At 31.3% G+C, this 24,985-nt stretch overlaps 2 protein-coding genes across 3 annotated transcripts; one reads left to right on the forward strand and one right to left on the reverse strand.

The window, feature by feature from the left end:
- Positions 1-223: 223 nt before the first annotated feature.
- On the forward strand, positions 224-8,608 carry LOC103857768 (ethylene-overproduction protein 1). Its single transcript, XM_009134994.3, has 5 exons — positions 224-1,380; positions 1,411-3,496; positions 3,820-4,111; positions 4,191-4,500; positions 4,583-8,608. The coding sequence occupies exons 2-5, from the start codon at positions 1,515-1,517 to the stop codon at positions 4,801-4,803; spliced, it is 2,805 nt and encodes a 934-aa protein (XP_009133242.1). The 5' UTR covers positions 224-1,380; positions 1,411-1,514; the 3' UTR covers positions 4,804-8,608.
- Positions 8,609-11,082: 2,474 nt separating this feature from the next.
- On the reverse strand, positions 11,083-13,808 carry LOC103857770. Of its 2 annotated transcripts, XM_009134995.3 has the most exons (7): positions 13,671-13,806; positions 13,506-13,577; positions 13,255-13,404; positions 12,871-13,035; positions 12,451-12,504; positions 12,166-12,315; positions 11,099-11,542 (listed from the first exon to the last, which is right to left on the reverse strand). In XM_009134995.3, exons 1-7 carry the CDS (start codon positions 13,740-13,742, stop codon positions 11,171-11,173), a joined length of 1,035 nt encoding a protein of 344 aa, XP_009133243.2. In that variant the 5' UTR covers positions 13,743-13,806; the 3' UTR covers positions 11,099-11,170. The 2 variants fall into 2 exon arrangements, with proteins under 2 accessions (XP_009133244.2, XP_009133243.2); XM_009134996.3 differs by lacking the exon at positions 12,451-12,504 and having other exon boundaries at positions 11,083-11,542; positions 13,671-13,808.
- Between the last annotated feature and the right edge of the window lie 11,177 nt (positions 13,809-24,985).

The following is a 24,985-nucleotide window of genomic DNA, read 5'->3' on the forward strand; positions in this document are numbered from 1 at the left end:
TAACTGTTTTCATATGGATATGGGCTTTTTATTTAAGGTCCTATAAAAATTGGGCTTCGAAATCTCAGTTCCGTTTTCCTTGAGGTCGTTTGTATTACATCGTCTTGGTTTTAATTAAAAGCTATTCCCTCCGTTTCACTAGTTTCGGTTTAATTGTCACTACTTACATTTCGAATTTTTTTTTTAATTGTTTCAATGTAAATATTTCAAATATTTTTCTATTGATCAAAATGTGATTAGATATATTGATAATTATATTATTATTTTGTAAATATATAAAATTAAATATATATTCTTTTACATGTCCAAATCTTGAATGACAATTAAAATAAAACCAATAGAGTGTTTATTAAAATATATTATCTTGCTTATTTTTCATTAACCACCCATTTATTTTAGTCTTCTCCGTATCTTTTCTCTTGTTACATGTTTTCCCCTTTATATTTACATAAAACAATCAACATTCTCTCTAGTTTTATATCTCCTCTCTGTAACATCCTGGTTTTACTTGAACATGTAAGTCTCTATGTCAAAACATCCATGGAGATCTCTGAAAATTAGAGATCACATCAAATAACTTTGTTATACAAAACAGTTTATTTTTCTTTTGAATCATTCATTCAAAAAAATACCTCTAGTGAATGGTAAATCATCATTAGAGCAAAAAAAAAAAAACAACAATAGAAGATCATTGTTGACTCAGGAGCAATGAGTATAATAATTGTACATCTCTGTTTCTAGTCAGTTAGAGAAGGTTAAATGTAAAAGGTAGAAAACAATCTCTTCTAATTTTTCTCTGAAATTTGAGGCCTAATCCGTTGTTCTTAAAACTAATGCCTTCACTTGTTTAAGCTTTCTTCAGTTGCTATATCAAGAACACTGCTTCTTTGGCTCTGTTGAAGCTCAATCAATTGATATTCCCTGAGAGCTTCCATGTTCCCTTATGCAAGAATCTAGTCAAGTAACTGAAGTTATAAACATCATGATTCTGCACCCTGGTTTTATTTCCATATATAAACCAATCAGAATCACACAAAAGGAAAATAAAAGACAAGCCCCCAAATAAAAAGAGACCAAAATAACATAACATTCGTTTTTAGAGAGAGAGAGAGAGAGACAAGAAACCAAAAGCTCAAGAGAGAGAAAGGTCATTCGCCAATTCCCTTCTCGCTATTTTTATGGACATAATGAGAGAAGATGATTGGATTTGATGGAAACTACACTGCGAAAACACGTTTTCTTCAGAACACGAATCAAAATTAAGGGAAGGAGAGAGAGAGAGAGAGAGAGAGAGACGAAGAGAAATCTCTCGGTGGTCTCAGGTTCAGAGATCTCCGGTGGGATATCCCAGCGTCATCTCTAATTTCCCGAATAACCCATTAACTCAAAATCTCAGATTATCTAAACCCGACAACGAAAGTGTTCATCTTTCGAAGACCAAAATTCAAACACCATCCAAATTTAGAAACTTTCCTAAAAAGTTTCTCTATTTTTCATTTGATTGATCGAACAAGATGCATCCTAATCTATTCACAACAATGCGAACGTTGAAATTCATCGAAGGATGCAAAGCCACGGCTCTCAACCCTCCTCCGCCGCCACCTCCTCCCTCTACCACCGAAAGAGCCGGCGAAAAGCTCTTTCAGCATCTCCATGATCACCTCCGAGTCAACTCGTTCCGTTCCAAATCCACCCGGACTCATCCACCTCCAAATCAAAACGCCGCCGTTTCGAAAAACTCCCTCCTCCCATACGGACTCCCCAACACGGACCTCCTCGAACCGCAGATCGACCCTTCTCTCAAATTCGTAGACTTGATCGACAAGCTAGCCGAAGTCTACCGCCGCATCGAGAACTCCTCGCAGTTCGAGAAAGCCGAGGCCTTTCTAGAGCAATGCGCAATCTTCCGAGGCTTATTGGATCCGAAACTTTTCCGGCGGAGTCTCCGGTCAGCTAGGCAGCACGCTGTTAACGTTCATACCAAAGTTGTCTTAGCTTCTTGGCTACGTTACGAGAGGAGAGAAGATGAGCTTATAGGGACAACATCGATGGATTGCTGCGGAAGAAACCTCGAATGCCCTAAAGCGAGTCTCGTTTCCGGGTACGACCCGGAACGGGTGTACGATCCATGTATTTGTTCTGGGTACAACGCTGACGTTGATGTTGAAGAGTGTTCGACGTCAGAGGTAGATTACGACATGTCCTTCTGTATAGGCGATGAGGAAGTTCCTTGCGTGAGGTGCAAGATAGCGTCTTTGTCAATACCTTTTAAGGCTATGTTATACGGTGGCTTTAGAGAGACGAAGCGAAACACTATCAACTTCACGCGGAACGGAATCTCTGTGGAAGGGATGAGAGCTGTTGAGATGTTTAGTAGGGTTCGAAAAGTTGAGATGTTTCCTCCCAATGTTGTCTTGGAGCTACTCACATTAGCGAACCAGTTCTGCTGCGACGAGTTGAAAGCAGCTTGTGACGTGTTTTTGGCTCGTCTTGTTAGTAATTTCGATGACGCGGTGTTGTTGATTGAGTACGGTTTGGAGGAGGCTGCGTACCTTCTTGTGGCTGCTTGTCTTCAGGTTTTTCTAAGAGAGTTGCCTAACTCGATGCGTAATCCGAACGTTGTAAAGATTCTCTGTAGCGTTGAGGGACGGGAAAGGCTGGCCTTGGTTGGGCATGCTTCCTTTACGTTGTACCTTTTCTTAAGCCAGATTGCTATGGAAGACGATATGAATTCAAACACAACGGTAATGGTGTTAGAATGTTTGGTTGAACATGCGGTGGAGACTTGGCAGAGACAGCTCGCTTGTCACCAGTTAGGTGTTGTGATGCTTGAGAGGAAAGAATATAAAGATGCTCAGAGATGGTTTAACTCAGCTGCCAAAGCAGGTCATGTTTACTCCCTTGTCGGTGTAGCCAGGTCTAAGTTTAAGCTTGGCCATCGATACTCGGCTTATAAGACCATGAACTCGTTGATATCGGGTTGCTCAGCTACTGGATGGATGTACCAAGAGAGGTCTTTGTATCGAATCGGTGAAGAGAAGGTGCTTGATATAGACATTGCCACGGATTTGGACCCAACTCTGACTTTCCCTTACAAGTTCAGGGCAGTGTCATTGGTCGAGGAGAGTCAGTTTGGTGCTGCGGTCGCGGAACTGAACAAGATTCTGAGGTTTAAAGTCTCTCCTGACTGTTTAGAGATGCGGGCGTGGATTTCTATAGCTATGAAGAACTTTGAGGGTGCTTTGAAAGATATAAGAGCGCTTTTGACATTGGAGCCTAACTTCTTGATGTTTAACAAGAAAATTCATGGGGATCATATGGTGGAACTCCTCCGGTCGCTGGTTCAGCGACGGAACCAGGCTGATTGCTGGATGCAGTTATATGATCGTTGGTCTTCTGTTGATGATATTGGATCTCTAGCTGTTGTTCATCATATGCTGGCTAATGATCCAGGGAAAAGCCTTTTGCGTTTCAGACAGTCTCTTCTTCTCTTAAGGTAGAACATAACATACTATCTTCGTTCCACAACAATAAATATTTTTGAAAAAAATTGTTTCACAAAGATAAATTTTTATGTTTTTAAAATTTTTTATTTTATTTAAATTTTAAACAAATTAATAGTTTTTATTGAATTAGTATTGTTTAACTTTATTGAGAACCGAAAATTACAGAAAATACTACATTTATATTATAAATTTAATGCGTTTTTGTTATGTGTTAACAAATGAAAAACAATCAACTTGTGTGGAACAGAGGGAGTATGTTTCAGTAAGACTATAAATGATGTGTTTGGTTTCCTCTAATTATGTGATATTTCAGGCTAAATTGTCAAAAGGCAGCAATGCGTAGCCTTAGGCTGGCTAGAAACCATTCAAAGTCGGAGCATGAGAGACTTGTGTATGAAGGATGGATACTGTATGACACAGGCCACCGTGAGGAAGCTCTGGCCAAGGCTGAGGAATCTGTTTCTATACAAAGATCTTTCGAAGCTTATTTCCTTAAAGCTTATGCTCTTGCAGACTCCACACTTGACCCTGAGTCCTCAAAGTATGTCATCCAGCTCCTTGAAGAAGCACTTAGATGTCCATCAGATGGTCTTCGTAAGGGACAAGTATGAGAAGAAACTGTTCCCCATTCTATTTATCATCCTCTGACTGCAATTTCATGAAGAGTTTCTGTTGTACTTGCAGGCTTTGAACAACTTGGGAAGTGTATACGTTGACTGTGGTAAGCTGGATCTTGCAGCTGATTGCTACAAGAACGCACTAACCATCAAGCACACACGAGCTCACCAAGGCCTGGCTCGTGTTTACCATCTGAAAAGCCAAAGGAAAGATGCGTATAATGAGATGACAAAGTTGATAGAGAAAGCTCAGAACAATGCATCGGCCTTTGAGAAGCGTTCAGAGTATTGTGACCGAGAGGTGGCACAGAGAGACCTAGTGATGGCGACACAGCTAGATCCTCTGAGAACTTACCCATACAGATACAGAGCCGCAGGTGTGCTAAGTTTCACAGCCATTTCTTGTTTCTTATTACTGTTTTTTCTTGAAAACTAATCCTCATGATATTTTGTTCATAGTTCTTATGGACGACCATAAAGAAATTGAAGCCATTGAAGAGTTGTCCAAAGCCATAGCATTTAAACCTGACCTCCAGCTTTTACATCTCCGAGCAGCATTCTTCGCTTCGATGCGTGAAACTACAGACGCTATCAGAGACTGTGAAGCAGCTTTGAGTATTGATCCATGCCACAAAGATACCATCAACCTCTATCACAAAGTACGTGAACCACAGGCATAGGCAAACCCATCTGCCAACTTATATATATCCTAAACTATGGCGAGAGCTTCTTTCATCTAAAACCACATATACTTGTATGGCTATGCCATTTCATATCCATTACGGAACATTCCCATGGGAAACTAAGCCTGGTTCTTTTGTGATCAATAAGTTTTGATAGAAAGAGCTGGGAGCAAACCAAAAGGAGCAGCGACATAGAATGTAAATATAACTTCATACTTTGGGTTTTGGGATTGATTCTGGTTTGATGACTGGATAAGGTTAATATATGATTAGTGCAGAGTGTGTTCTGCACAAAACAGAACACGAAAAAGATTGTTATGCCATGTTTTGTTTTTAGATATCTCACTTCGTGTTGCTTCTTCTTTTCCTTCTTTCATATTTTTAATGTGTTATTGTGTATGTAACTTCATTCTTCTCATGATCGTTATATTGATTCTCAGACAACTGAGATTTTTTCCCTTGCAAAACAATAAACATAGAAGTCAGTAATCAATCATCACCATAGAAATTGTACACATAAAACCCATGTAAGAACCTTCCTGTTTTGAGCACACAAATTGGACATTAAATAAGCCCTAGAAATATGTAAGTAGTCGTTTCTTTGTATTTTGAAAGTTGAAACAACAATTCCATATTTTTATACCTTTGTTTAAAGTATGAAAAATGTACAATGGACTTTCAAACAACTAGAAAATTGGGTTGTTCAAACATTGTTGTTGTTCATAACAAAACATAAGCAAAATATTAGTAAACATTAGCAAAATATAAGCAAAATATGAGTAAACATTAGCAAAATATAAGAAAACAATCTAAGTGGAATGCATGCCCCCACATATCGTATATGACATTGGATGCTAATTATTCTAAAGCAGACATTACATTCACTTTCCCCATGCACAAACATGAAATTTCCCACAAAATGTTTAAAACCTTTTGACTTGAAATCAACTCAACACATTTGATACACAGACTTTCTTTCCTCAAATTATTTGTTTTCAACTTAATACATTACTTAGTCATGTAGTTCTTTTTTCAGAATTTTTGGCTAAAATATATACGCAAAAATATGTATTCATTTATTCAAAAATACATACAAGACATTGGTTTGTTTACAGAAAATTAAACTAAATTACTACGACACATTGGACAACTGTTTGCATTCCTTGCATTCCAACTACGTAAACAATCCAAGTGGAATGCATGCTCCACATATCGTATATGACAATATGACATTGGATGCTAATTATTCTAAAGCAAACATTACATTCACTTTCCCCATGCACAAACATAAATTTTTCCCTCAAAACAGGAATATTCCGAGACATAACAAAACCCGGTCCCTTAAAATTTGTAATCAATATTCCAAAATGTTTTACGTAAACAAAATGTTTAAAACCTTTTGACTTGAAATCAACTCAACACATTTGATACACAGACTTTCTTTCTTTCTTCAAATTATTTGTTTTCAACTTAACATCTACATTACTTAGTTTTTAGAATTTTTTTTTATCATTCTGCTAATGTTTGTGATTTTACATGTATAATTTATTGTAACATGTATAATTTATTGTGCTGTGTAACAACGCTTAGAATTGAGTAATTGTTTTTCTTTTGGGAATTAAAATTGAGTAATGGTTGACTAGCGATACAAGTAGAAAGTCTCTATTGATGTCTTGACTGATTATTTTTTTACGGCTGTCTTGATTTGATTTAGCTAATCAGTCAGCTTATTTAAATCTGAAAATTTTCTTGCAAAAGTGTGGAAGGAGATGAATTTGAGAGATGTGAAGCTTAATCACCTATACTCAAAAGTAACCAAAAATTATGATCGAAGGGAACTATGCTCCTAATGATTGTATATTATACTCAGTGATTTACTGAGATCATTTGGAGACAATAAAACTGTTCTCTATTATCTATAGATGGTAGTCTATTCTAATTTTTTTCTTAAAAAAACAATACATGAGAGATTAATTAGCATATTAGCTCATGTAAGCAATAGTGATAAGCAGTCCTGCATAATTGCATTCATCATAAAAGTGTTCGTTTTTTCGTTCGGCAACTCCATTACACTATAGTGAATAAGTATTTGTCTTTGTTAAAAAATGTAAATAACTGATTTACATTTTTAATCTATTTATTTATCTATCTACCTATATTAATAAAAAAATGTTTTTTTTCTTTTAAGAGAGACACCTCATCAAATAGTTTTACCACATACTGACATGTGGCATCACTCAAACCGTTTTAACGATTTCAAATTCTTAATTGTTTCTTCTTGGGCATCATAATTACATGTCGTTTAGGCCAGTAGTAAACTGGTAAGTGGACCCTTCTATCTACCTAATATTGTAATCTTCTACGAGACTCCATTGTAACTGACTTTGAACTTGAAAAAGAAAGTCATCGAACCCACATCTGGTTGGAGATCGAAGCGTTGATCGGGAAATTAGCCTACACAAACCTCATCTTATATAAATGAAACCTTGAGTGACACCAGCGATGAGATTTTTCAACATTGCTCAAAACAGTTCAGATCAAAGAACTGGCTTTGTGAGAGCCGATCAGCCGAACCACGAGTCGATCTTGAGCTCTCTCTTCCCGATGACGGTGTCTTTGATGAGATGGAAATCGAAGTTTATATGCTTGCAATCATGAGTGAGTTTGCTGCGTGGACTTTCAACTTCGATCACCTTGGCGACACCATCGGGGATCTCCATCGTCTCAGATGACAAGATCATCTTCATCTTTCGTTAATGATAGAACATAACGGCGATTGAAGATGAAACCCTAAATAAGATTATAAAACGTCATGTGTTTTGTAGGTTTTTTTCCTTTGGTATACAAAATGGGCTGAAGATCAAGTGAAACCTATACAAAGAAATTCACTTAAAGCCCATTATTAAAAATCAAACATCGTTAAAGTCATTTTGTATAATCAAAATAATCGGTAGCTATATCATGGAATAATACGAAGAATATAGTTATGAAAGTAATAATTGTTTCCATTCAGTTTTACATGTATTTTGGAAACAAAACATTTTAAGCCATCAATTAGGAAATGATTAGAAATATAAAAAATGGTGTAGCAAGTGAAAAACATTAGTGTAGAAGGAGGTTTCAAGGAACTAAAATTAGTGTAGGAAGTGCCATGAACTGAAGCAGGCATCATATTTTTCGGTTGTTTTAGCAAACATACATCTAACTTTTGAAAGAATGTGAGGTAAAAGAAGTATAAAAGGTTATTAACTATTTTTATTAATATTTTAGATATATATAAATCAAGTCGTAGAGATTGTATCGTACAGCTAGGAACGTGAAACAACCAAGTGGTCTCATAACAAAATCTGGCCCCAGCATCTACCAAGTTGACCAAGAAGGCCTGCAGCTCATATCTTCTTAAATACTGCATCCGCATCATTGTCTTTTTCCCTTCAAATATTTTGCTATGTTTTTCCAGACAATCTTATAATTTATGTTTAAGTTTGAAGTAAGGTTATTTTCTTCCCAAGTCATTCAAGTACTTATTGCTTTGCTTTCTAACAAATACAAATAAAGTTTTGCTTACATTTAAAGTAGTATTAACATTATATAAAATAATATAATGTGGAGATTATATAAACATATTGTTCTGTCTCTAACCAATAAGCATGAGTTGTCCATGCAAAACCTTTTTTTTTTATCAAATCAAACTTGCATTAATCTTAAATATCTTTACACTTCAATAAAGGAGGATATAAAGAGACTATTGACAGCCAAACAAACAACAACATAAGAAATAGAATGGCAATACAAATCACAAGAAAAAGCCATAAAAAACCATATCACAACAACATCATAAGCTTCTTCAAAGACCGCATCTATAGTGTAACCTGTAGGATCACACATATTGCACCATACGCAGAGAAGAGCATTTGATGGGAGGAAGTGTTGGGATTGTTATAAAACCTCATGTCCAACTCTATATTATCCGATTAGTACGATATGGTCCACTTTGGGATTAGAGGCTGGCCCGCATGAATTTACTTTTGGACTCCATCCCAAAAGGCCTCGTACTAATTAGAGTTGAACATCTCTTTTATATATTAGACACTCCTTATCTAATTCTCTAGTGTGAGACTTAGTTTGATATCTCACATTCCCCCCCCCCCCCCCCCCCTCAAACTAAGGATCATATTCATCTCGTGTCCCATAGCTGACTTTCAGGATCTTCGGACTTGATCTCTGCCACATACCTCTCAATCCTAATTTGATCCCGTTCCTACGTACTTGAAGGATATTTTGGTTTTATTGCAGATTTATCGTCAACTTGGCTCTGATACCAACTGTTGGGATTGTAAAAACTCATGTCCAACTCTATATTATCTGATTAGTACGATATTGTCCACTTTCGGCCTTAGAGGCTGGCCCGCATGGATTTACTTTTGGGCTCCATCCCAAAAGGCCTCGTACTAATTAGAGTTGGACGTCTCTTTTATATATTAGACACTCGTTATCTAATTCTCCAATGTGGGACTTAGTTTGATATCTCACAGGAAGATCCTTGCAATACCAACGAAACTTGTTCATCCTTCACTCCATATAGGAAGAAATATTAAAAAAGAATAATGATTCAAACGAGGGACAAACGGGAAATCATAACCCGCCACATCCATATTCATCAGGATAAAGATGACAATGAGCTTCTCTTCTACCTGCCACCAAGAAGAGAGATACACAAACACAACACAACATCCAGAATGAAACCTGTAAGAGAACTGTATACTGCAGACGCTCGCGCCAAGGCGATATAAATGCTACTAAAGGTCGCAAAGGTAGAACCAAATGAGACTAAGCCCAATGGTATATCACCAGCTAAGATCATGAACCTCAATCTAACATCACCCATACAAAAAGCTGTCTAAACCGTTCTACAGTAGCATAATAAGTGGAAAATAAAGAGCTAAGATGAGCATTAAGGACCTTACAAGGACGACTGGTAGGGAGGTTGAAACAAGAACTGATTGAAGGCCAGTCGACACACCCAAATAGAAACATGTATATCACATGAGAATGGAGTCCATAGGCGAAGGAAGTGTCATCGACACACCCAGATAGAGACATATATGCCACATGAGAAAGGAGCCCGTAGACGAAGGGAGTGTCACTAGCAGACACCGGGAGACCACCACCACCACCACCATTCCTTGTGGCCATCCTGGATGGAAGCTTCAAATTTGAGATATGGGTAAGAGCTTGAGGAGATGGTATGAATGTGTGGAACTGGACTGAATGTATGGTCTCTTCTTAGAACTCATAGACACAAACTAAATGTGTGGAATATATTTAAGCTCACTTACACTCTTTGTTAACAATAAAATCATCAACAAAGTGCTAACAGTGTATTCAATACACTAACACATTGTGATAAGCCATAGTTTTTTTTAAGAAACAATACTTCTGAACGCTAACACACGCCACAAAAAATACTTCATTCCAAAATATAGTAAAAGAGAAACAACAATACTCAATATCCCGCACGGATCAACCCAAGTATAAATAATATAATGGTTGTAAAGTAAGTAAGCGGTCATTGACGGGTCCTTCTTATCAACAACAGAAGCAATCCTATGGGAGTCTCTTGGGTTTTCCTCTATGATTGACTTGGGCATGTATACTTTTGATTCTCTCTAGAGATATGGCTCTCGTATGTCTACAGCGTTAGAACTCGAGTTTGGCTCCGCATCACAAACAACTCATCTCGTGGGGTATTATTGTGCATCTTCCAAGCGTCATTCTCAAATTATTTTTACATTTACATGGGGGCTACCCCTCATATACATATAGAGAGGCGCAATCAGTATAGTAAATATTGGAGGCTATCTGAAGAACTAGATTCATTTGGTAACTACTTACCACCTGACTATATCCCCTCGCCAACTCCCAGCTCTCCGTTTCTTGTCATCTCTGAGCACTGAACCCTCTGGACTCTCGAGCTTCTTCTGTGATTTTTCCCCATAGTTGCCTTCGTAGATTGACGTCTGGCTCTCATATACAAAAGAGGGAGAAATTTCTTGTTCTCATAAGTAATTTCAGCATTGATCAGGTTTTTACAAGATGATGTAACCACAAGTTGGATTTCCTGTTTCCAAAACGAGGCCAGACCTCCACTTCCGTGACCTTGAGGTGGAATAAGTAGAGACTTGTAGAGTGGTTGTTTGTTTTATGTTGAAGAATAAATGATGATGTATCTAATGTCATAAAATAACCCCATAAAAGGAAGTTTGAGTGAGAAAGTATAAGACAAACATAGTTTAGTCAAATTTTATTTACTTTTTAAATTTGACCATTTTAGTCGGTAGTACATATGTAAAATTCATAAACATCAAGTACCACAGTCTCCACCTGGACCTCCGAAGGAGAAAGATACTCCATTCGACTTGGAATAACCCCAATACGATAATCTATAACACTGGTACGAATCTGAATAACGTCTTGTTTTACTGTCTTCAATATCAACTAATTGATAGTTCGAGTTCTTAACTTTGACATGCAGATAATGTGAACTCTTCTGAAAGTCGATAACCGGAAAATGCTCATTTCCCATTGGAGGACTTATTCCATCTGGAGACATAAATGTATTTCCTCCAAAACGTATTAAAGATGCTCCGTTGTTTAAATGTGTGAATAATTCTTTGGGCCAGTAACCAATTACATTGTTGAATATTTTTAATCCCCAGTTTCCGCTTAAGCCATCCTAAGAAATATTGAAACAAAAAAGTAATTAAGAAAATATCTAAAATTCAGATAAAAAACTGAGAAAAACTTTATTAAAAAAATAAACAAATATAATATGAGGACACATCCGAACATATTTAACCAAATGTTGGTTTAGTAGAAAGGGAGTGTCTTGTAAACACTCCATCACTTAGGTTCAGTTTTCGTTGGAAGAGATTATTTATAATGTTTGTATTCTCGGCAAACAGGTTAAACCACTTTTTCTTTACCAAAAATATATATTTCAGAATTCTAAATGTTTTAAAAATTGTAACTTTATTAAGATTTTTTTTTTCCAAGAGATATATTTTTGGTCTTCAAACTTATTAAAAAGCTCACTTAAATCTAATTATATATATGTATAAGCTCACTTAAATTCTTTTTGTTTTCCAAGAGATATATTTTTAATCAATATTCAAATTTACAATGTATTATTTAAATAATAAAAATCTATTTAGACCTTAAATTTTTAGTTTTTAAAGAGTAATTTTTTTATTTTAGAATACGATGAAGTAAAACATAAATGAATTATAATATTTTGTTCAAGAAAAAAAACACTATTGTCTAAGCGCTTTATTGTATAGAAAATATTATTATTTTTACCTGGAATACTTGTGGTGTGAAAGAAATTGTTTCGTTACCACCGTAAATAGAGGTTCTAGAAAACGCTTTTCCAATCCAAGGAATTCGAGTTACAATAACAAAGCCAGGACATTGTATGTTATAACACCCAGAGTTCTTATAACCATCTGCCTGATAAATTAAAAAGAATTAGAGGGCAAGATACTATGGAAGGAGAAAGACTACTGGTTTTGCTTTGTTTTAATTAATCACGAATTGTTTACAGGTTTGCAATGTATAAAGAAACGTAATAGTTAATTTACTTACGGTCCAATATATAGTAAATCTCGTGCGAGTGTCACCGTACAATCTTGGATGCGCCTAAATATAATTATAAAAATACATGATGAAACATATTATACCCAAAAATATGTATTAATATGGATAATTGGTTGGATAACTGTAAATTTTATACTGTAAATTTAATTTATAATAAAGTTTACTTTTGTTTAATATATCTGTAAGAATTAAACGAGGAGAAACATTTACAGCAATAATAATTTAAAATCAATATTTTACAGTTTAAAAAATGAATATTTCATTAAATATTCGTACATATGTTTTAAAATGCTAATTACACATATTTCAGTGGTAAAAAAAAAGTTTATAAAGTTAATATATATTTTAAAAAATTAGTTAATATTTTAAACTGGGTAACGAGTCAACCAGAGTTTGATAGTGACTTACTGCCCAACCAACTTGAATGCTATTGAGTTCATTACGGGGTCCATTCTCTAACCAAATTTGACTTTTACTGTACTGGTTATTCTGCACAGTTAAGCTGTGAAGACTTATCCTAGCTTCAGCTCCTCGATAGATGCTCCCATCCAAAACGGTCTCTATTGTTGCAAACTGTACTCACAAGAATATAAAAATTGACTATTTGTATCTTAATCAACAAGGCTAGTAAGAAGGCAACAACGTGACTATCTATAAAAGGGAAAGTCATATTTTATCGGTCCAGAAAACTGGATAGTTGAGTTGGTGATCATATATTTATATAGTTTAATCTTTTTGTACTGCAACAAATGGATATATTACTAAAAAATAATGAAAAAGAAGAAATTTTACATGTTGGCCCGGATACTCGACTGTATCAAGATGAACGCTCTCAGTTCCATTTCTTTGTTTTAATATTGGCACTGTTCCTTTTGGACAACGTTGATCATTCACTTTATATTCATTTTTTCTATCAAGATTGTCATCCAGATTGAAAATTTCCTGTAGTTTTACGGACAATAACAAGATTAAGAATTTATTTTAGATGATTATGCTCTTACAAGATTATTTCATGTTTAATTGAACCAAGATCACCACCATACTTGAATCTTGTGGTGCTTCAGCAGTGGATTTTGGAAAGCTGGTTGTTTGTATATATCAACACAGTCAAAATCCTGTAAAATTGATTAGAAAACGAATTCTACATGAAAATTGAAAATATCAAATCTTAAGAATTTAAAAACACAGTAGGAATCGTAGAATCTCACATCAGTGTTTCCTTCAACCACTTGCGTTAAAAGCATATAAGAAAATAGAACGAGGAGCAGATGTAAAGCCATTGTTATTTTAGTTCAATTTTTCCAGTGATAGTGATCGTCGTATATAAACCAATTTGAGTCAACAACATTAATTTATGCTAGTTTTATTATTTTAGAGCATCAGCAGCGGTTACAACTGAGTAGGTCTCTTTATAATATTAAAATATTAACAGTCAGTTACACATTTATTTTTATTTTGTTTTTAACCTCTAAACCACTAAAAAGATTATATGTGGCATGAACGTTACCTTAATTTTGATTTTTGAGTCATATATCAATACTATTAAAACAGGAACATGCCCCATTGATATTAGTTGAGTCCAATTTTTTAAAAAAATTGATTTTTATATAACTGCATCAAATATAACTGCATCAGTTGATATATTCATAATTATGTAGATAATTGAGTAACTGAATCTAAAATTAACTAAAAGGGACGTAGGAAGCAGTTACGTTGATCAATTATATTAGAAATAATCAGGACCCACTTTACTGAATTATCTGACCCACTAAATAATATATATCTTCTTTTATCAAATAGTTAATCTGGTCATGGATTATAAATGGTGTATTCTGGAAGTTTTTCTTTAATTTTATTTTACTTTTTAATTTCCAGTTCATAAAATGTTCCAAAATTTGGATTATCGTAAATGTTTTGTAAAGTCTGTACATATTGTTTGTTATATGTACCGCTAAGGAAAAAAAGGTACCGATAAGGAATATTTAAATAAGTTAAAAAATATATCATATATTGCTAATAGGTAAGATTAAATATAAAATTCTAATTTAATATGGGTTAGATCAATTGTATATCCTAATTATAAGAGATATCATATTTATAAGATAGAATAGATGTGAAGTATATGTTTTAAATATTTAGTCACAATATGTCTAATAGGTGCAAAACAAAATATAAACAAAATATGTCTAATGGATTAAAGTATATGTTTTTAGCTATTTATTCTTTAATCCTTCGAATAATGTAGTATTTTGTCAAAATCAATAGCATGCTTCAATCTGAAACTAAATATATATGAGCATATTCTAAATACAAAATTGAAGTATTTAACAAAATCATTTAAGATATAGAAAATTTAGTCCAACCAAAATCTAAAAAGTATATTTTTGGAAGTAAATTTAAGATTATTAAAACTATTTAATTAAATTGATATTATTGTAGAAGTATTATTTATAAAAATATATTCTACGAGTTTTAGTTAAAGGGTTTTAAATAGGTGATTCGATTAGAAAATGTTTATTAAATGTGATTATAATTAAGGTTAGTGAAAATCATATTTACACATTTACATATATATAAATATTATTTATAAAAATATATTCTACGAGATTTATTTAACAGAATTTAAATAGGTTATTCGAGTAAAAATATTTCTTAAATGTGATTTTACTTAAAGTTACTGAAGATCATATTAACCCATATATATATACATATATATATATATAACAGAATATATTAAAATTATTTTTTAAAACATTTTTCAAAAAACATTGTTCGGTTTTTGGTGCGGATTGAATTTGATATTAGTTTTCAGATATAGCACTCTAAGAACCGCAATTATAATCGTGTTTTAATAGAATATATTAAACACAAATATAAATAAAAAAAAAACACAAATATAAAAATTAAATTACTCAAAAAAATTAAAACAAAAAATATACCCGCCCTTCGAAAGGGCGGGTCAGAATCTAGTACTCTATTAAAATAGAATTATGTTTTTTCTATCTATTGTAGAAAGGTTGTCATTAAGTTTTGAACCTATTATCATTGAGTTTTATTAATCTAAATATAAATATGCTCAACTCTATTAATTTGGCCAATCATTATCTGTTATTAATCTTGCCAATATTTCGGTTGGCATCAAAATCATTCCTAAATTAACCAAATTACAAATAATAGATTTTGTAGGCATAAATAATAAGTAGAATTATTATAAGAATTGCAAGATTTTACCATCAATCTTGTCAGCCTTTTTATCTCTCATGTGAAGGTAGAAGTTGAAATGACAATACCACTCCCAAAATTGATTGAAGAACTACCTTGAGCAAGTGGTGTAATAGTTTTAGTAGAAGTTTACTACCCACTGATCGCTCCTACTTGTGCCAATTGCATGAACTATTAAATTGGTTTGGTTTCTATTCTTTAGAGCTGGTGATTTGGTTTATCCGGGAAGTTCTACAAGACTCATTATCTAACTACGGAGTGAATTCTCTTGGTTGCCAATTGCAACAACTGCGATTAAAAAGAGAAGTGTTTTCTTTATGCTACACATCAAAGTTGGGAATGGTCGTACATGTTTGTGTTGGCACCATAATTGGTCACCACTAGGCAATCTCAATGAATTGATTGGTAGAGCAGGCCGACGGTTAGGAATCCCTATCAATGCCAAGCTATGCGATCATTTCAAGCAAGATCAGAAGAGCAGGTTGCATTACATGCTTATCTAACCACCATCACCTTGAATGAGGAAAACGACAGTTATGAATGGATTATAAATGGGAAAAGCTATAATAAGTATCCAATTGGAATGATTTATAAGAAATTACTTGCTCTGGGACTTCTGGTTCGTTGGTACAATATGGTATGGAACTCGGGTGGAATCCTAAAACATAACTTCCTTTGCTGGCTATTAATTTGTTTTAAACACTAGAGACTGCCTGTTGCAATGGAGTCTTCAAACCAGTCCTCGATGTCTTCTCTGTGATGCTGCAAACGAAAGTAGAGATCACATTTACTACTTTTTCATGTATACAAACTTTGTCTCGCATGTATCAGGCTTGGGTCTCCTTTTTCGTCGTCTAGTCTCCCTAAACAACATCGAGACACACCTTCTGCACCAGATCTTTCTACAATGCTGCATCGTTTGATCTCCTTCTCTCTGGATAAGTTCATATCCTTTCGTTCTCACCAAGATTCAAGCTATTCGTTGCCAACACTGGAATTTGATTTTGAATCTATCAACTAAATTTCCATGCTTTTGGGTATCTCAGTCATCTTTTTGCCCACAAAGATAATCACAGGCTTTTTACTGCTTTGGGACTCCAATGGACTTTTTATTTGGGCCTTTCTAATGGATTCCTATGTACTTTCTTATTTAATGGTTCGCACTGTTCTAAAATACGGGTTGTTCGGGTCATTTACGGCAAGCCGTACCTAATTTAACGAAACGGTCAAATTATGAGCTTTACATAGACTGATCATTGAGTTTCTTTCACGAATTATACTATTCAGCATTATTTATGAGTTTTTTTTTTTTTTTTGCTAAAATATTTTCTATTAAATACGTGAGAATAAAAAAATTTACAAAGCCAAGCTTAGTGGCAAATGCCTTACAAAGAACAAAACCTAAAACTGCAAACAGCACAAAAAGAACCCACTAAATATTTAACTTGCCCAAGCTAATAGTTAGTGAGTAGATGAGAAGACTGATGATTTTGGAAAAGTCAGAGGCCAGAAGCATAAGCAGCATACACAATGAGAGATCAACTGTGCCATGCTTGAAAGAGAGTAGAGGAGAGTTGAGGGTTACTTATCCGGATGGCTGCAATCCTTAACTTGATGATTGTATCAATCTCCTTGACGAAGGCTGGTGGGGGCCTGAATCTGTTTCTGTGTTGCCGTCCATTTCTTCATCAGTACACGATAGATGATAGTGCATATCATTTATGTTTAATAATTATATAATATCTCCAATATTTCTTTTTCTTCTTTTCGGAAGTATACAAAAGACCTTTTTCAACTTATAATTATTTAATTTTTATCATGAAACTAATTTATTACTTATGTTAGTTCATTTATCGACAAATTTACATGTATATTTTGCATATAGTTTAATGACGTAATACTTAAGTTCTTCTTATTCATCAAATATTATTATTCTATCTCGAAATATATAAACTTTTCAAAGATTTATAGTTTAATTATGCCTGATAAATGATACTTTATGTTTACAATTTATATCTACTATATTTTATAATTAAACCATAAAATTATATGAATTTATTTATTGGACGGATTTCGTGTTTACCATTTTTATGGTACCATTATTTATCTTAACCACCAATAAAAGAACATTTTCAAAATACATTTTTCAAGCAAAAGACTCTTATATCATTGTTCTCTATATATATAATAAATAATTATTTAAAAAGATAATAATAATAATAATAATAATAATAATAATAAGAAGAATAATTTTATATTTACGAAGTATACTTTTTCAAATTCAAACTTCTTATAATCTTTTTCTATAATTTTTTTTGAATTTGTTTTTCAAAATTTCTTTTGAAAATAGAAAATTATGTTTGAAACTATTGTTCAAAAATAAAATTTGAAACTATTTTAAAAAAAAAATATTTTTTAGGTTTTTATTTATATATTTATTAGAATCTTAAATTTCACATTCTAAAAACGATACCTCACCCCTCAACTCCAAACTTCAAGTCTAGATTAATTAACCATATGAGTATAAATATCTTTTACTCTTCATTAAAAGTAAATGTAAAAGTGGTTAGTGTAATCATAAAAACTGGTACTAAGAATGCGGTGTTTGTGGTAATTTCCTTTATTTATTTCACTAATATAAAGGTATATATGAAGATAGTTTTTTTAAAATATAATTTACTATACTTTCAATAGTATATATAAATGTATATCAAAAAATATTTCCAAATATACCCCGCATAAAAGTCCATATATACGGTGAAACATTGTACCGTGAGTGTCTGCTCGGCTAGCGTATAGCGTATTAGAACAATATTAGTGGGTTTTCTTCTGTTCTGAAAACAAACAACTTGTCAGGCTGCTGGATTAGGATGTAACATTTTATTTCACTCTTTATTTAAACTAGGTGTTTGTCCGTATTTTTGCGGGTAATTATATTATATTATATGAAGAAAAATATATTATGATTACAGTGTTATAATTTGTGAATATTAATTAAAATTTTAAATTTTAAATTTTTAATTTCAAATAGTTGGATAGTCAAAAAATTTAGTATATATTTTTAAAAGATCTAAGAGATTTAAAATAGTTCAACAACGTAAACCTTAGTCATTATAAATATTTTTCTCTTACAGAAAAATAATATTATAATTAATTCAGATAATTGGTTGTAGAATTATTTTATATTTTATTTTAACACGTGAAACAACCGAGAATACTCTAGCTTTCATAAAAAAAAAAAGAATTTTCTTTTGTGTAGGACCAATACTATGATCAAATGCTTTATCATGAAGATATTTTGTAAACATTTTTGTGTGGACTTTTAAAACATAAAAGTTCTAATAATTCTTTACCTACAAATCTAATTTTTATATAATAATATTAACCAGTAAATTTATTTCAATAAAAAAAGGTTAAAGTATTTTATTTAATTATATATAAATAATTGATAAAGAAAAAAAAATTGATAAAACATATATATTATTTCTCCAATTCTACAATTAGTTACCATAAATCATTATTTGTAATATTACGTGTGTTATTTTGTAATTTATAATAATAATTAGTTCTATAGTTACCTTTTATTTTTAGATCTGATTAAAATAAATAACTAATAAACGTCAACAACCAATCAAATTATAAATATTTTTAAAAAACTCAATCTATTAACAATATATAAGAAAAATTTACTTAAGTGACTTCTCAATTAATATATAATTATCTCTTTAAAACCAAGGATAAATTTGATTAATGTAAACATGAAAACATGTAAGTTTAAGTAATTTATTTCATAATTTTGTCACATCACAAATCACATTTTCTAACATCATAATTTTAACAGAGTATTAACTCTAGGAAATGCATGTGAAAAATACTTTGATTAATTTACTTTTAAATGACTTATTATATAATATTTTTTTTAAATTACCGTATAATATAATTTTAAGTGACTTGTCATATAATAATTTTAATTCATCTGTTTATATTAATAGATGAATTAAATAACATTTCTTGATTAATATAATTTTAAATGACTTACCATAATTTTTATGTTTTAAAATATAAAAATATTTTAACCATTCCTAAAAGTGATAACTTATATATGATATCACATCATTGGGAAATGATGAGGATTTATATAAGGGAAATTGCCACATATACCACATTCATAGTACCACTTTTCATGTTTACATTAATCACATTTATCATCACTTTTAATGAACGGTAAAAGACACTTATACCCTTATGATTAACTAATATAGACTTAGGGTTTAGAGTTGAGGGGTTGGGTAGAGTTTTTGGAATGTCAAATTTAGGATTCTAATAAATATAAAATAAATACTTAAAATATATAAATTATTTTAAAAAAATAATCTCAAACATAATTTTCGATTTTCAAAATGAAATTTTTTTTAAAGAAAAATTGAAAACAAAAATCAAAAAAGAAAATTTATAAAAAAGTTCAAATTTGAAAAAGTATAATTCGAAAACATAAAAAATTGTTTTTCTTCTAATTTATTTTTCATTTATTTAAATAATGATTTATTTTATATATAGAGAACAAATGTATAAGAATCTTTTGTCACTTAATGAAAAAAATATTTTTGAAAATGTCTTTTTAGTGGTAGTAAAGATGAAAGTGGTACCATGAAAGAGGTAAACGTGAAATTTTCCTTTTTTCTAATTATATATTTGACTGTTTTGTATTCATTGTAAACATTTTAAAATATTTATCCCCCTATATATTAATTGAAAAGTCACTTAAGTGATTTATGCTAAAGTGTCGTTCATAAGAGAGCATTCCAATTAATTGTTATAATTTGATTGGTTGATTTTTTTAATTTTTTATTTAATTAAAAATTTTAAAAGGAAACTAACCCTAAAATTACCAAATCGAATATATGTTTCCAAACACACAATTAAACATCTTAAATATAGATGAATTAATATAATTCATTTATAGAAACTATTGAATATTATAAATTACATTATATAAATTGATAATATATATTTAAATACATATGATATTACAGAAACAATTATAAAAACGGTTTTAATATATTTATATTAATAGTGAATACAATAAAATATAGATTCCAGAAAACTAATTAATGTAAACCTAATAATATTAATTAAACTCACTCATTCACTCTCTCTCTCTATATATAAATATTCAAAATTGTTTCAACCGTTTTTATAATTGTTTATGTAGTATCATGTGTATTTAAATGTATATTATCAATTTATATAATGTAATCTATGATATTTAATTGTTTCTATAAATAAATTATATTAATTCATCTATATTTAAGATGTTCAAATTGTATGTTTGGAAACACATATTATATTTGGTAATTATAGGGTTAGTTTCCTTTTAAAATTTTTAATTAAATTAATACAAAATTAAAAACCATCAACTAATCAAATTATAATAATTAATTGAAAAACTCTCTTATGAGTGACACGTCAAGTGATTTTTCAATTAATATATAGGGGGATATAACTAGATTTTGTTTTGTGTCATGCGCAGAACAAATAAGTTTAGATATATTTTATTTTTAATTTAAAAAAATTATTTGCATTTAAGCATTATTTTTCTATCTTAATATCGTGGAGAAATAAATAAACAATGTAATTATATGTAGTCCTTTTCTTTTGATTTGTTTTAATTATTTTTATTTTCTTTACTTAAACTTCGATAAAATTAAAATTTATTTTTTAAGAATAACATTTTATTTATAGGATAATGACTATTTTTTTAAATATGTGTATAATCCCCTAGATTTATAGGTATATATATATATAGCTATTTATTTATTTAAATAAATTGTGGATTTTTTAGTCAAAATTTGTTAAACTCATAAAAAATAATGTTAATTTAATTAATGAACCGATAAATTTAAATAAAATTCCAATCAAATTAATACCAACTAAAACATTATCTGATTAGTATTTTTAGTATTATATTTGTAGGACACACTTATTTTAGTATATATATATATATATATATATATATGTTTATACCAATTTTTAAAAACATAAATGAAAATTGATTATTACATTATTTAAACAATCTTTTCAAAAAAATAAACATTTATAAAGTAAATTATATTATACATATCATAACTAAGTGATGTTATTTCATAAATTTTCAAAGTTATGTCATCTTTTTTATTGACATGTCATTTTTTGGTGAGAAAGAATATGGTGATTATACATGTCAATATCAATTCTCAAATAATGTCTAGAGACTAGAGGATGTCATTCGCAAAAGAAAATCAATTTTATTTCTATAACGGTATTTATTTCTTACATTAACTCATTATTTCTTACAGTAACTCATTATTTTACAAATTTATTTTCACTTTACTTTAGTATTCGATACATATGTGGATAGTCTTTGTTGAAAATATTTACGTATAGTCACTCTAGTTCTTTTTTTTTTACAGATTTTTTTTGGCTAATATATATATATATATATAACAAAACGTTTAAAACTATTTGAATTGAAATCGACTCAACACATTTGGTACATAGACATTTTTTCTTCAAATTATTTGTTTTCAACTTAACATCTAGTCATCTATATTACTTCGTTTCTAGAAAATTTTATCACTCTGCTAATGTTTGTGAATTTACATGTACAAATTAATGCGTTGTAACAACGCTTAGAATTGAGTAATTGTTTACAAGTGATACAAGTAGAAAGTCTCTATTGGGGTCTTGATTTGATTTTTTTATGGATGTCTTGATTTGATTTAGGTAAACAATCAGCTCATTTAAATACGAAACATTTTTGATAAAAAAAATAATAAAAAAAAATCCGAAACTTTTCTTGAAAAAGTGTGGAAGGAGATATATTTGAGAGATGTAACCTAAATTGTGATTGAATGGAACTACGCTCCTACTGATTTTATATAGAAAGATTTGCATTGTTGAGCACTTTTTGAGATCTACTTATCTCTAGATGGCAGTCTATTCTGAAAACGTTTTTTAAAAACAATGCATGAGATTAATTAGCATAATAGCTCATTTAAGCAATGATTCTATTTCAAGTTTGTTTATGATCCGTTTCCCAAACGTTTGAAATTGATATAAAAAAAAAAAAACTAATTCATCGTGATACATATGTAACACCTTACATTTAACAAAAAAGGTCAATGGAAGTAGGGAACGGTTCTCCATCACATAACCTTGTCTAATTTTTGTTCATTACTCATTAGTATCAGCCAAAAGCATTGCTTCAACAACCACGTGACATAAACAGGCATCCTAACCATCAAACCATAACCCAAACTTGCAACTATATCTGGAATATGATAAAAGTTACACATGTATAATATCCTTAGTTGTGTGCACATAATTGATTGTAAAATCTAATCTATGCAATCACTCTTTAAAATTAATGGAAATATTTGCAGAAAAGAACAATCTATCTATGGAAATTTTATTTTCTACATATATAGACACGTTATACAATATATTAAAACTGGATCAAGAGATTTAAATATAATACATGAGTAAGAATAACCGTTCGATGTAAAAAAAAAAATATATATATATGAGTAAATGAAAACTGCCTTTTCCACTTCCAAAGTTCGAAATGCTTGTAATCTTGGCGTAGACACAAAGTTTAATATTCATGTGTCAATTATAAGCTTTCCTATTATGTATATTATCATAACTTAGAAGACATTAATGCTATGAATTAAGACTGAATTAAATTGAGATGGACTCTAATGAAAAAAATATCATAACTAACTAACAAAACCAAAAGCAATGTTAAGACACGTAAAGACAAATTATGTTAAACCGTGAACCACACGATGAAGTTTGGTATAGTTCATTCATGCTAATTTCCTCTGGAATATAACTTGAGCCAACGGTTCACTTCAATCCATCATTAGAATGCAAATATACATATTTGGTTAAAATTAAAATATTGGATCCTTATCCACATGCACAATACATTTCCAATGAACCTAAACGTGATAACCAATGAAAACATGAAATGATCACCAATTAGATTTCCAATAAAACAATTTTTTGTCTTCAAATGTAGCACTTAAAGTGTCAAAAAATTTCATCATCTTTAAAAATATCTCAGTGTTCACATGTATATGCGAGATTATGATCATGTATACCTTGATGAATAATAGAGATTTTTTTATAGGCTTGATCCGTTTGTATTTTCAAGATCCTTGATATACGTTTCAGAATACATCGTCTGATGATGGCTGTATTTTGTAAACAAAGTAATGCAAGATTTTTCTTTGATGAAAATTGATTTGTCAAATGAAAACTTCATAAAGCAAGTTTTACTATACATGCAAAGATCGTTGGTGGGCAAAGATGCTTAGAAACGGCTTCATGCACCTCGTATGATGATGAATAAATGTTTCACGCGCACATTTGATGGTGTCCATAAAACGTCATATATTATATGAGGGCTTGAGATAGTGTTTGGTACCAATGGTATTTTCTGCAAATATTCTAGTAAAAATAATCATGTGATATTTTTAGGCTGGTGATCATTGTAGCAGCATGGTATGGGTGTAAATAAGTATCAAATTAAATGTAACCTTTTTTATTTTGCTTTTCTTTTAACAAGTAAAAGATGATTTTTTCGAGAAGATCCACTTTCATTTTGTTCAAACAAAAAGGAAAGATCCATTTTAAACAAAAATCATACATGAAGAGAAGTTGTGATTTTCTATTGTAATAAGATATAGATTTTGAAAAAAAAGTCTGGTATATATCTCAAATCTTCATCAATTTATATTTTAATTTTGCATACAATTTTTTTAGTTTCCATGTAACTTTTTTATTCGTTTGAGTAATAATATGGCAACAAAAATTTAATTCAGATGACTAATAACAAAGCATTGAAATTAAATCAGTTAACTGGGCCTTGTGAGGCTTAGCCTGAAATCCATTTGGTAGGAGACTGATGCCGGAGAGGACGCTGGCGTTGTCTACTCTTCGTCACGGATACTCTCATGCTTTGGTCTGGAATCCGCATCTTCGGTGTTCTTTTCCGACATAGCTCTGCCTGTGAACCACGTGCTAGGCACGTGTCTGCTTTTTTTTTGTTAATCCTATCCCCTTTTAATGGTTGCGGTTTTCTTCTTTTTTTTTTTAATTTATAATATTTCATTAATTTAGTCCCTTAAAAAGGGGATCTCGATGAATGTTACATTTCCGGTTAACCAGTGGAAACTAACCTAGGTTACGAAGATCCAACATACAATAATCAAGGCTTAACCACAGACCAAGTTCTTGGTTGCAGTTTTCATTGCTC

Source organism: Brassica rapa, chromosome A03, assembly GCF_000309985.2.
Source record: "Brassica rapa cultivar Chiifu-401-42 chromosome A03, CAAS_Brap_v3.01, whole genome shotgun sequence".
In the NCBI taxonomy this organism is placed as follows: domain Eukaryota; kingdom Viridiplantae; phylum Streptophyta; class Magnoliopsida; order Brassicales; family Brassicaceae; genus Brassica; species Brassica rapa.

Coding starts and splice junctions, on each gene's coding strand:
- LOC103857768 (XM_009134994.3), top strand. CDS start 1,515: ATGCATCCTAATCTATTCACAACAATGCGAACGTTGAAATTCATCGAA. Junction 4,112..4,190: donor ATGGTCTTCGTAAGGGACAA/GTATGAGAAGAA, acceptor TTGTACTTGCAG/GCTTTGAACAACTTGGGAAG. Junction 4,501..4,582: donor ATACAGATACAGAGCCGCAG/GTGTGCTAAGTT, acceptor TTTTGTTCATAG/TTCTTATGGACGACCATAAA.
- LOC103857770 (XM_009134995.3), bottom strand. CDS start 13,742: ATGGCTTTACATCTGCTCCTCGTTCTATTTTCTTATATGCTTTTAACG. Junction 12,505..12,870: donor GCATTCAAGTTGGTTGGGCA/GTAAGTCACTAT, acceptor AATTATATTTAG/GCGCATCCAAGATTGTACGG. Junction 12,316..12,450: donor GATTTACTATATATTGGACC/GTAAGTAAATTA, acceptor TTAATTTATCAG/GCAGATGGTTATAAGAACTC.